General features: G+C 39.8%; 1 protein-coding gene across 2 annotated transcripts in view; it reads right to left on the bottom strand.

Moving 5' to 3' along the window:
* The window catches only part of COL4A5 (collagen type IV alpha 5 chain), a 45,699-nt gene extending 34,370 nt beyond the window's left edge, over positions 1 to 11,329 (bottom strand). For both annotated transcript variants that reach the window (XM_031056045.1, XM_031056046.1), the window contains exons 1-15: positions 11,278 to 11,329; positions 10,477 to 10,530; positions 9,774 to 9,800; positions 8,496 to 8,576; positions 7,404 to 7,466; positions 6,854 to 6,889; positions 6,728 to 6,769; positions 6,528 to 6,620; positions 4,345 to 4,398; positions 4,186 to 4,242; positions 1,971 to 2,015; positions 1,815 to 1,868; positions 1,595 to 1,636; positions 998 to 1,130; positions 204 to 377 (exon numbers count right to left, since the gene is read on the bottom strand). In XM_031056045.1, coding sequence (XP_030911905.1) covers positions 204 to 377; positions 998 to 1,130; positions 1,595 to 1,636; positions 1,815 to 1,868; positions 1,971 to 2,015; positions 4,186 to 4,242; positions 4,345 to 4,398; positions 6,528 to 6,620; positions 6,728 to 6,769; positions 6,854 to 6,889; positions 7,404 to 7,466; positions 8,496 to 8,576; positions 9,774 to 9,779 — 880 coding nt within the window. In that variant the 5' untranslated portion in view covers positions 9,780 to 9,800; positions 10,477 to 10,530; positions 11,278 to 11,329. The remainder of the gene's footprint in view (positions 1 to 203; positions 378 to 997; positions 1,131 to 1,594; positions 1,637 to 1,814; positions 1,869 to 1,970; positions 2,016 to 4,185; positions 4,243 to 4,344; positions 4,399 to 6,527; positions 6,621 to 6,727; positions 6,770 to 6,853; positions 6,890 to 7,403; positions 7,467 to 8,495; positions 8,577 to 9,773; positions 9,801 to 10,476; positions 10,531 to 11,277) is intronic.
* Positions 11,330 to 12,839: the final 1,510 nt, after the last annotated feature.

Raw genomic sequence — 12,839 nt, 5'->3', positions numbered from 1 at the left:
CTCCTACAGATGTCTTGATTTGCAATGGGAGCAACTTGGAGAACCTATAGCAATAGAATCTCATGGACTTCAGCTGCTGATAAACAACATCTTTGAAGGTGGATTTAAAAAACCCAAACAAACAAACCACAGAAACCCAAACCTAAACAAATGTCAAAGCAGTTTAGTCTCTTCTACTTGCTGTTTATGTGATCATCACTTACCAGGAGCAACAGATGGTGCAGGTGGCCCTGGGGGACCTGGTGGTCCTGGCGGTCCTCGTGGTCCCTCAACTCCTGGTTGCCCAGGAATAGAAACCCCAGGTAAACCTGGATCTCCCTTCTGTCCTCTCTCACCAGGTAAGCCAGGTGGGCCAGGAGGTCCAACAGTAGTGATCCCTAAGACAGGAAAGACTTTGTTCCTTGCTAGCTTAATAATTTACATCATATTTTTGCAGGGATGACAATGATACACATTTCACATTTTTGGAAATGTTTGTTTGAAAAATTGATCTGAGACTCAACAACTAAGTTCATGATTAGAAAAAAAAAGTACAAAACAAACAAAAACAGGACTAATGAAAGAATTATTGATGAGAAAAACCCCCATATATAAGCCGTATCATTAGAATCATTAGGTTCCCGTCTGTGCATGTATAATGCACATACAGGTGTCACTACTCACTCCCACTCTAGACTCAGATCATCTCCTACCACACATGTGGTACACAACACTTTCTCTGTGTAATGCAATGGGCAATATATATTAATTATAGATGAGTGATATGAGAGAGATTACCCCTAGAAGCACTAAGCTGGTATTTGATTAGCATCCTCAGTTCACCACAGCAAGGGCAATGAATGCTCAGAATTGCTCACATTATCCCCAGAAGTTCAAAACTACCCCTCAAGCTCAAAGGTATTCTGCCTTCTGTTAAAAGGATTGTGTAAAGGCTGCAAAGCCAAATACCCAATCACACTTTTGAGCATACAACTTCATTTAAAGCTTGCTCTCCTACCTGGAGATCCTGGCAAGCCAGGTGGGCCTGGCCTACCAGAGAATCCACGGTCCCCTTTGGCTCCTGGAAGTCCTGGCAACCCTTTGCTACCTTTTGGTCCCACTGTTGCATCAATGCCTGGCCTTGGAACAACCTGAAAATGTTACATGCTCATGTAAAGCTAATTGCCAAGAAAACAGTCATTGGAATCGTAAAGAGATGTGAGGGAGGGAAAGTTCAACATACTTTGAACCTTATGCCAATGACAGGATGCTTTCCCCACTCCACTGAATTACCAGGGAAAATTCCAGTAAAGAGCACTCCCCAATAGGAAGCTGTTTGCCTGCCAAGCCAACATAGTTACAACAGGCTTCAGTGAGGCTGACTCAGTCCTGCTGGTCTGAGGTTATAGTCTAGCCTGTGTTTGTGACCCAGCAAATCCCAGAGCACAGAACTGATCTTGAAAGAAGGAAACCATTGTTTCTGTTAGCATATGTATGAAAAATTTTCTGGTGCTCTTGGTGTTGTACCCAGAGATAGGACTCTCAGTCAGCCAAGAATTACAACGAAACAACACTGTCAACCAAATGCAGAAAAAACAAAGGATCAGCAACTTACAATTCCAGGAGGACCAGGGGGACCCATGTCACCTTTTTCACCCTACCAATGAAATTAAGAGCATTTCTGATACTGTGCAGCACTACATAAACAAGCTATTGCAAATATTTCTCAACACTGTAATAGCAAAGGCAATGCAATTACTACTCAGGCAGAAATTAACTCAGTGATGGCAAATTTTCCATCTATTACAGCAATATTGACAAAAATCCTGGCATACCTTTTCACCATCTCTTCCTGGAGCACCATTTATTCCAGGCCCACCAGGTAAACCCTTCAAGAAAAGGGAAATATAATCACACTCAGATCTTCTCCATATAAAAAAAAAAAAGCTTATAAAGAGTTTTTTTGGATTAAAAACATATGAATTACTCACATCCCTACCAGGCTGACCAGGTTCTCCATCTTTGCCGGGTTTTCCCTTCAAAGACAAATATGCATTGAAATAAAATGCTTCAGTGGTAAAGAATTCTTATGGAAATTATGTTACTTGTTTCCCATTTTTCAATAAACCAAACTCTATCCAGAATGCAGTCCTTGGAACAACACAAAGACATCAACCATAACCAATGGAGTTACCTAAACTGAGGTTTCCTTTTTGAAAACCAGAGCACAAAGCCATGACAGTCTCAGAGAAATGCTGGGTGAATACAGCACAAAATGATCTCCAGCTAACTACTGCTGATTCATTGTGCTTACTACTCCTTTTATTTTAGCAATAGAGAAGTTCTTTATTTGGAAAACAGATCCTAAATCCCTAAATAGTAAAACACTATATTTAATTAGTATAATGTGACCAGTGAAACTAAATAAAACTTCGTGTTTGACTTTTAACTCTCCTTTAAATCAACATGACTTTCTCATTAGTATCAATGAAAATATAAGATGAAGTTCTGCTCAAAGAAGTGACTTCTAGAAGGCATGTTCTTGCTGAACAGATTTGTCATTGCTGCAATAAAAGCAGGGCAAGCTCCACTTTATTCCAGATGATTCAGTGGGCAGACAAATGGCACTTTATTGTCAGAGTCACAGGAGCTATGTCTGGGGGCACCTGCTGGAACAGAACTAGAGCAGGTGATTAAGCTTCACTTAGTGAACCTTTCTCAGTGCCAAGATCAGCTCTCAGTCGTGGAGAAATTGATAATAAGATCTCACAGACTTAGTGAATCAGAGTATAATGTGATTTGTGAAGTTTGTTTTCACTAGTGATGAGTTCTAACTCTCAAAACTGAGGTTTTAAGATTTCCTGTGAATGTGCAGAACTATCTATTTGAATTTGTAGACTGACATTTTTATATCTGAAATGGCTTTGACCTCACAGAATCATATGGAGCCCTAAAATGCAGCTTTAAAGTAACTTAATAGCAAAATTGCAATTCAAGTATGCAACATGCCCAGATTCAGAGTAATAAAACCAAACAAAAATATTGGTAAACAAGGTTTTGGCAAAAGGCATCTGACACATCCCCTCAGGACTTTTATCCTTTCAGATCTTTGCAAATTTATGTGGTTCCCATTTACTTTTGCAGAGAGAAGCAACAATTCAAAGCCCACTCAAAATATGAGACTTTTGGCTTGGTAAATCTGCTTTTTGTGTTCTTTAAAAGAGACAAATCAAAGCCCTTCTGTAAATCTCAGCAACTACAAAGGATTTTATCTGCAGCACCAAACATTTTTTTCCGCTGTATTTATTTCTTATGGAAAATGGAAAACCTTCTACTAGCATGTTTCTAAAGTGTTTATATATTGTCCAATTAACCAGAGCAGAACTTGTGCCTCCATTTTCAAAGGCACTTTGTTGATGAAACAATGCATTCAGAAGTGAAGATACTGAATGTTTTGAGCTGTTACAGCCTCTCTTTTCTTTGCTGGTCCAGCCCATGTTATTTTTATCTTATTTCTTAGCACTTCTGTGATCTTCTTCAGCTTTTCTAAGCTGTGATACCCAAGTACATTTAAATTCCAGGATTGATTTGAGTCTGATCAGGAACAAAGCAACTCTCGCTATTCCTAGATAAAGCTATCCTGACTCGTGCCCTCCCCAGATAGCACATAAATTGAGGCAGTCTCTTGGGAAGTGACAAACTGACTACCTTTGGTCTTAACAGTACTCATAGACCTGGTTTTGTGACTCACCTCACAAGCAAACCCACCAAGAATGAGTTTACATGGACCAGTTTATATATATATCTACACACACACACACCAATCTCATGCTGCTTGGCAACCTAGTACAGAGCAAACTGAATGAAGACCCTTCCTAAAAGGAAACAGAAAGCTGCTGCTTCAGACAACCAGTCCAGCAACTTTGAAGGTTTTCACGTTATCCAGATAACATAGTTTAAATTATTTTCTCCTGCCCCCTAAACTAAGATCTACATGTAGATAATTCTATCAGAAAGCACAGAGAGCCACAGCTAGAAGGACTGTCATGACCCTTGTGCGTCATCTGCGAGTTGCCAGGTTACAAGGAGAATAAAAAGTAGTCTCTTACCCATAAGCTGATGGCCCCACCTGAATTCAACATTTGCTTAATTGTCAAAGATAACACTGAATGGAAAGATAAATGTTTGGTTAAACAGACTACTTACTCTTTTGCCTGGTTCTCCTTGCTCACCTTTTTCACCTTTCACACCACCGGGAAGACCCTGGACACACAAACGTCATCTTAAACTGAGCCCACAAGCCAGAGTAGAATGAAGTTACAGTTCTGATACAGATGCAACAAAACGGAACTAAGTTCTACTCACAGGAGGGCCTGGAGGCCCAGGAAGTCCTGGTGGGCCTGGATCACCTGGAATACCCTGTCAAGCATGGGCAGAGAAAAAGAGGATTAAAGCTTCCATCACTCCCTAGCAGCTCAGTTGACTTTTTTTCTTAAATAGAACATTTTTGCTGTCATTTAGATTCCAAGTTATAAAGGATCATATTTATTCTTTCATTGTGTGGAATTTCAAGTGAACCTATAAATTTTATTAACTGCTCATTCTGTTTATTTAGATAATTCACTCCATGAAAAACACAGCTGCCTCTTGCATGCACCGCAGCAGCTGGCTTGGTGGCCTGCAGGTGCTATCCAATAGTAAAGAGAATAAAGGAAAAAAGGAAGAAAGGAAGAAAGAACAAATGCCAAATCCTGCAGAAATTATAGGAGCAACAGTCATTGGATGACTGGTAATTGCTGAAATTGGGAGGCCATCAGGATCAAAGTGTGTTTGTCAGAAAAGTATCACAGGATCATTGTGTTAACAAGTTCTCATTTCTATTTTGTCTTATTACACCTTTTCACCATTAACCTAAAGAAAAGTTACAGGCTACTGAATCCTCAAAAAGTTTCTGAGCATTTTCCATTATTTTCTTGGAGCCATCCCAGACTCATCTACACACTTGATTTTAGTCAGAGATCCTAGGTGAGGGCACATACCAGAACTCCACATGCATTTCACAAAAAGGTCACTGCAATGTTGACATTTTTTACTGATTGTGCATTACCAAGCATAAATTTTGCTGAAATAAAAACCAATTTGTGAACTTCGAAATCATTATAAATGTTGGTCAAAGGCAATGCACTCAGAATGTCTAGAATTCTTAGTGCTTTAAAAGGAAGGTAGGTAGAATGCTTTCACTTTGTGCATTTACATAAATTAGTGCTAGTAGAGTTAGTCCTTCAGGGGTACCTAATGACAGAAGCAAATTACTCTGACCCCAATAAAATCAGATTAATTTTTGCTTCAACAGTGTGGTCAAAATGTTACTTTGTGTTTTCTTAGAATTATAAAGACACACAATGCTGCTCTTCACTTTCTGTCCTATCCCCCAGCTACAGACAAAACCAGAGACCTTCCTAGGATGACTGTGCACTGCAAGTGTACAGCAGCACATAGTTCTAGTCAATGCCTTATTGGTGTTTAATGCTCTTCTGAAAGGAAAAATAACAAATGGTTTTGATCAAGATGAAGGGCAGAACTGCCCTACACCCTGCTCAAATAAAATACAGCTGTGTCCCAAAGCTTTCTTCTCTGACACATTTCCCAAGATAAGAAGATGGAAAGGAAGAAACTGACCCAAACACCAATGGAAGAAACTAATAAAGTTCAGTTACTACAGTGACATTTGCAGAACAGTCAGAGCACAAAAATGATCACTCAACACTTTCCTCAAAATATCTACCTCAACTCTTCTATTGCCCTTCTATTGGGTGGTATTTGAGAACATCACGAAAACTTCAAGGAAAATGTGACATCCAGGCACCCATGATCCTGCTGGTTTTGCTCAGACTGTCTATGGCACCCAGATTTAAACAGTCCTGCAGAATGTTCCCCAGTGAAAAAGAAAAAGAAAGAAGTGTAATAACTTGAAAAATGCTAACTCTCCCAATGACCTTCTGGCATTTATGGTTAGGGAGGGATCCATACAAATCAAACCAGTATTTTGAGCTTACTTGTAACAATATGACTGATATTTACTTTTGAGATGCCAAAAACAGGGAAAGCACTTTATTCAGACCACAAGGAATAAAGATCTTGGGACATCACTAACAAAAAAAGAAGGAATTGAATTAAAATTTTTGAAAGACTTCTTCACAATGGATGACACAGCTGGTTAATTAGTGGGAATCTGAATTCCCAGACTGCTTTGAAAATTGCAATTCTGGGTGTTCCAAAGAATGGGAGTATTTTAACTGCTTTTAATGTTACTGTGAACTGCTTTTAGAGAGTTTCTTTACAATAGTTATTTTACTAAGGGAAGTAAAAACTAATGTGACTGGCATGATTTCTGTTAAAGAAAAAGTACTCAGGCTTGGAATATTCAGTACTCTGAGAAAAAAAAATAGAATCTCCAGTAAGCAGGATGTCAGAATATATGAACCAAACCAACAGAGGCTGCAGCCTGATCACACGCTCACCACAGATGGGTGTAGTGTCCCACTCACCTGATCTCCTTTCTGAAACTCAATGTCATTTGGTCTTTTCTGTTCTCCAATTTGTCCTGGTGGCCCTGGAGGTCCCTGAAGACCTTGTTCACCCTAATGTGTAGGAAGATGCAGCTTGTTACAGGCAATACAAGCACAAATGGCAAGCACAAGTATTTTGAAAGTAATAAGTAAAAATATCATTATGATCACCTACTCACTTTTTCACCTTTAGGTCCTTGGAAATTCAAACCCATATTACCCTGCAAAAAGTATAACTCATCAGCCCTTAGAAGTCACAAACAGAAAGAGAAAGAAAACAGTCCATCAATATGAGAAGACAATACCTTGGGTCCTGGCAGCCCTGGTGGACCAGGAGGTCCCTATTGAAAAAGGAAACCAAAAAAACAAGTCACTTAGAAGCACTTTACGAAACCCTGTAGAAAAAAAAGCCCAACAATGTTGTGGCTTTGATTCCTGTGAATTATCTCCATGCTGACAAGGCACCTTGCCTGCCCTTGAAAACTCATGCTATTCAACTTCACAAATATTTAAGAAACTTCCCTTAGGTGAGACCATAAAATGAAATTGAACAGTCAGGTATTAAAATATCATAGTCTAAATAAGCTAAATCTTGTCTCATGTTTTACATTAAGAAGCCTGCACAACAATTCAGCACAATTTAAAGCAAAGAGATCTCTGGGAACAGGCTGTTTCAGAAGTATGTTATTTAAAGGTGCACAGTAACAGCTTCAGGCTGAACTGAATGCATGCTGTCCTCATACCAAGTCCTGACTACCATGATCTCTGCACTTTACTGACTGCCTCTGAGACCCTGAAATGAAGCAGTAACTGTGCCATTTAAGGCTTTAAGAGCAACAGGTTAAAGAAGCTTACCGTCAAACCTGGGGGCCCTGGAGGGCCAACTGGACCTGGTATTCCCACGGAGCCAGGGGGGCCCTGTTGAGGAAGGGGAGGAGGCCATGAGAGGCACCTTTTCAAGAAAAAAGCCCAGTGAGAGCTTTAAGCTCAAATAACCCCAACAGCTGGCATCCCATACATGTCAAATCAATGTAGCTGACCACTAACCTACCAATCTGTCCTTAGGGAAAGGCCTAAAGGAATGTACATCATGTTAGGAGAGTTCTGCTCTTAACATCAATGCATCTCTTTGGGTCGGATAAGGGAATGCTTCTTGGTTTGTTTTGAACTACTTTTGCACTTTCTTTCTCTTCATGCACTGAGAGAGAACAACAAAACACTTTGTATTTGTGATTCCTCCCAGCCAGAAAGAGACAATAGGGAAGCACAGATCAGAGGAGCAGAAATGCTAACAGGCTCAGTCTGGTCACAGAATGGCGTGGGGCTTGCCTCTCTGTCCCAGCAAATGGGAGCCTGGCTCCTGCCCAGCTCAGACTGATAGACTCATTTTCGGCTCCTCTTGTTCTTCTTCTAAAGCAATGAATGGCTCAGTGGGGAAGCACAGGGCCTGGAGTCACTAGCTGTTTTCACAGAGCTCTGCTGGAAGAGCAGAAACACTGCTCAGGAGGTGCAACATGAGGAGAACAGCTGAGGCATTGCCCTCTCCTTCCCACCATCCAAAACAGCAGCTACAGCCAGAAGGCCAGATGGGACCAACTCAGGGTAAAAAGGGAAGGGAACTCCAGAACTGATACAAAGAATGTCTAGGAAGGGGGAAGAGGCAGGGAAAGCAGAGAAGCAAATCAGTAACTGAGTACTGCTGTCTGCTGGATACCACCTTCCTGACCAGGGGACCTTTCTGGCTTCTGTAGTCACCCTATTAAGAGCAATATGGAATCACACACTTTCCCTCAAGCCATAAATCAGAGGTACATTAAATGTGAGCCCTGCAGCTCCAAGAAAACATATGAATCCTAAGGACCAAGTTGCCAATTCTCCTGTAATAAGAGTACTTTTCATGTTATCTTTTTGGCAGAACACAGCCTAATAATACTTTATGCAACTTACAGGTATCCCTGGAAGACCTGGAAATCCTGGGTCACCTTTCTGTCCTGGCAGCAAGGATGTAATTACTTCACCTGCTTCACCCTAGAAAAAAAATACAGTTGACTTTAATTAACAACACATTTTACAAGTCCTTACTACCATTTTGGCTCCAAAGGGCACATAGCGGCTCCTAAGATTCTAAGAGACTCTGAGCTATGCTACACCCTAGCAGTAAAATTTCATATAAGCATTAGATTCTCCAAGAACAGCTCTATTTAGGAGAGATGAAGATTCTAAATGGCTAAACTAACAACTATTAAAAGATTTAATTTGTACAAAAATAGCAGCATTGATTTAAATTCCAAAATATTAGGGGATTGAAACACAAATTCTTCACAAAAGAAACATTCCAGCTTCATGTGAGAGCAGTGGATAGGACACAACAGAAAAAAGGCTCATTCAGCTTTTTCCAATGTCCCAGCTCATGAGATTAGTGCTGAGCGTGCTGTTACAACAATTATGTTTTATGGCCCATATTGAAGTAATTTTGTATTGATTTCAGGGAATATCTTTATTTTGAAAGTATATGTTCTGATGAGATTGTCCTTTAATATCTTGAAAACAACTGGGAAAAGGAGCTAAGAAAGACAATTCAGCTTTATAGTCCAAATTTTCCAGTACCAGTTTTATGCTGTCCTCTCAGGAGTTTAACAGTGTAATTCTGAGGGTGCAATTCAAGTTTTCTCCTAAACAGATCTCAATCAAAACTGGTGCTTTGGCCCATGCTCAATTGGTCAGAGGTACAAAACTTTTAAAAAATAAAAGGTTCAACATCAGATCATGAGACTCTAGATTAGGAGAAAAGGCCATCTATGTAACATGTAGAATACAAAAAGACATTTTCAAAAGAACAAAAGATGTTGTACTATTCTTGTCACTGGGTATTTTAGGTCACTATTGTTTAGTCTTTAGGGTTTTGAGTATGCACAGGCAGACTAATGCTGCATTTGGGTGTTTGTAGACATTTTGTTAACTTGATGCCTCAACACTGACTCTTCACAGTCCCAAGGAAACAGCTTCAGGAAACACCTCTGCTACTTCTCAAGCTACTGACCCAAATGAAGCTACTGCAGAATTTCCAGTTAGCTGCACTGGAGTGGCCTGGAAACACCAATAATGTCCCTCCAGGTTCCAGTGGGTGCACACAGTCTTGCATGAAACAAGCAGGTTGCTCATGGCAGATCCCACTGCACACCCATGTCTCGTAAGTACCTGGATGGGAGAGTACAGCACACTCACCTTCATACCAGGCAGCCCAGGGGGTCCCTTTGTTTAAAAGAAAGAAACAAACAAAAAAATTAAGATCAATAGAAATAAATCACTAGTATGCTGTTTGCAAACCACTAATCAGATCTACACCACGAGGCAAACATTAAAGACAGGAACTTACAACAATATATGGAACAGGGGAAAATAAATTTTTAATGAACTTCAGAATCAAATGGAAAAATTTGAGCATTTTCATAGAAAATTTTGAGCATTAGAAGGATTACATTTCCCTTTCTTAGCAATTTGTTTCTATGTTGCCTCCTATTATCCATCCTGTCTACTACATCTCTGTACTTTGGTTCTGACAGTCACTTTGCTGTATCCTTATGTTTTATACTGAAAACATCCTACCCTGTCTCTTTTGTCTGACCTATTAATCACCAGTCATAGTCCTCAGATATACAAGATCTTCCTTCTCTGACACATGCAAGTATTTGTATTTTTCTGCAGGTGGTAAAGCATCCCAGCATATGAGAATTCAAAGGTGTTTTTAAGCTTTACCACAGCATGCAGCAGAAAAACTCACTTTCATTGGACATTCAAAATCCTCTGATTAAATATTTGGAAAAATCCTATTTATTAAAAGAAAAACTGCAAAAAGAGGCATATTTATCTTATTTTTCACTCTAGAAGTCTTTCAGTGGATTACAAGATTGGGAAATCTTTTACTTACAGGAGGCCCTTGTAAACCAGGAAAACCTGGACTGCCTGGGAATCCACGCTCTCCCTTAGGGATGAAGAAAATTATTAGCCAACACCAAACCAAAACATAACAAAACCAGATAAATTTTGATTCAAAAGTCTAGTTTGTTAGCTTAGGATTCCAGAATAGAAAATTGTATTGGAACAAGATAGAATAATCACTCAGTTAATTCACACAACTGATGGAAACAAATTTCCGCAGTCAGGTGTTTCTGCATACTTCCAGGCAAAATACTACACTACAGAGATGGAAAACTCACAGAATGCTACAGAAAATCAACTTCTCCTCTGGGAAAATCCCAACATGAAGCTAAGAAGCCCATCAGAATGAAATGACTCCCTCCAACATAGACACTGAATCAGTATTTTCAATATAATATTTAAAATTAATAATTAAAAAGTCTCACTGTTAAGTAATGAGTTTTTCTTGGTAGCAGGAGTCTCTTACAATGATGAGACACAGCATCCGAGGCAATTATCAGACACCTCTCAGCTGCAACTTATACGAGTAAGGATTAGAACACAGAGTTTGACTACAACGGCTGCAGAGCACACAGTGTGGTGTCTTGGTGCTGGCAACTTCTGGCAAAGCTTGTGCTTTAAGTACCAGACCATGACCCCTTCTCTCAATGAATTATCTTGGAATTTCCTTCACAACTCAGTAACAGCAAGTACTGTTGCACACAACAGACTAAACCCATTGGGTACAGCCAGGAGAACAAGAGATTTTTACTATATTATCGTTGCATTAAGATTTTTTAAGGAATTCTACCTTTGTTCCATTGCATCCTGGGATACCCTGAGGTCCTGGTGGCCCATCTTGTCCTGGCAATCCCTTGAAAGTAGAAAAGGCAAAGAAGAGTTAAGTGTGCAGGATGCTCTTCTGGGTTGAAAGACAAAAGGGAACAGATTTGTATCTACGGAGCCCATTGCTACTCACAGGAAGTCCTGGTGTTCCTGGAAAGCCCGGAAGCCCTGGCGGTCCCTAAAAGGAAATTAACCATGTGTTTGAAATAGTACAGTATGAATGGGTGTGCAAAAGGATTTACCAAGATTTCACTAAATATAATTTATTAAATATAATTTATCTGTGCAGATGTAAGTAAAGACAGACAAACATCCGAATCACCTCTCAAAAAAAAAAAAAAAAAAAAAGACTGCCATGCTGACATGGCATTCAAAGTTCTTATCAATCTTTCAGGGAAATAGCCACAAAAACATAGAAAAGACAATGCAAAATTACTGAAGTAATAGATTATAGATATGAAGAGAAAATAAATATATACTCGTGGTGTGAAAAATGGATGTAGCCCAATGAAGTCAGATGTATCAATTATTACCAGCTGAGGTGTCTGACAGAAAAAGCAAAGGCACAAAATTGAAAGGACTTCCAGACAAGTCCACCTCTCCTGTATGGACTGTAGACTTACTGCCTCTACTTCAGAATACACTGAAACAAAAGTACTGGCACTTGCTTATGTCCTGTACTGCAAAATAAATCAAAGAGTATTAGGGCTGCTCTCCCTAAACAGTTCATGAAATACAAACAATATGTAAGAGAGTATTGCTCATGCAATCTTGCATTAGTTATAAAAAGCAGTACAATCTCTTCTGGTGGGTAGATGACTCTTCAGATTTAAGTCAATTTTTTTTCTTGTCAATCACCACTTCTGTTAGGACCCACCCAATGCCTGTTGGTCTCTATCATTATTCCAACATATCACCCTAAAACTGCATCCATACTCACTCTGATTCCTTTGGGTCCAATAGGCCCTGGAAGACCATCATCACCCTAAAAAACAACAACAGAAACAAACAAGATCCCACACTCAAGCTGCAGTTTGTGTTTCTATCAAAATAATCAGTAAGCCTTAACTTTCTCCTACATGTTCACAGTAAGTGGGCTAAAAGTTACGGTAGTTGTCATTTCCTGAGTTAAATAGCTCAAAATTATTTTAATTTAAAGTATTTGTTCCAGCTGACCGTGGCCTTAGAGGAAAATTTTCCTAAAGGCCGCGGTGCTGTCAGGTCCCTGACACCTGAGTCAGCCCTGCCATGGAGCATCCTCCAGCGGCCCCTTGTGGGCAGAGCAGGGAGGCCACGATTCAACACGGGTCAGACTGTACCAGTGTTACTTTGCATCGTGATCATCACAGAATCACAAGGCAGAACTTTGCATCACAATCTTAAGAAAATGCTTTTAAGCAAAAGTTTCTAGTCCAAGACCTCTGTGCTGTTTCACTCTTGTTACATCGAATTAATCTTCTGTTTCAGCGTAGACCTCCTCTATTTTTTTCTTATCACCTGCCTATTTTTTTCCTTTGCTTCTTTTGT

The sequence above is a fragment of the Geospiza fortis genome, unplaced genomic scaffold (assembly GCF_000277835.1).
Source record: "Geospiza fortis unplaced genomic scaffold, GeoFor_1.0 scaffold157, whole genome shotgun sequence".
NCBI lineage: Eukaryota > Metazoa > Chordata > Aves > Passeriformes > Thraupidae > Geospiza > Geospiza fortis.
This window is presented reverse-complemented; position numbering and strand designations above follow the sequence as displayed.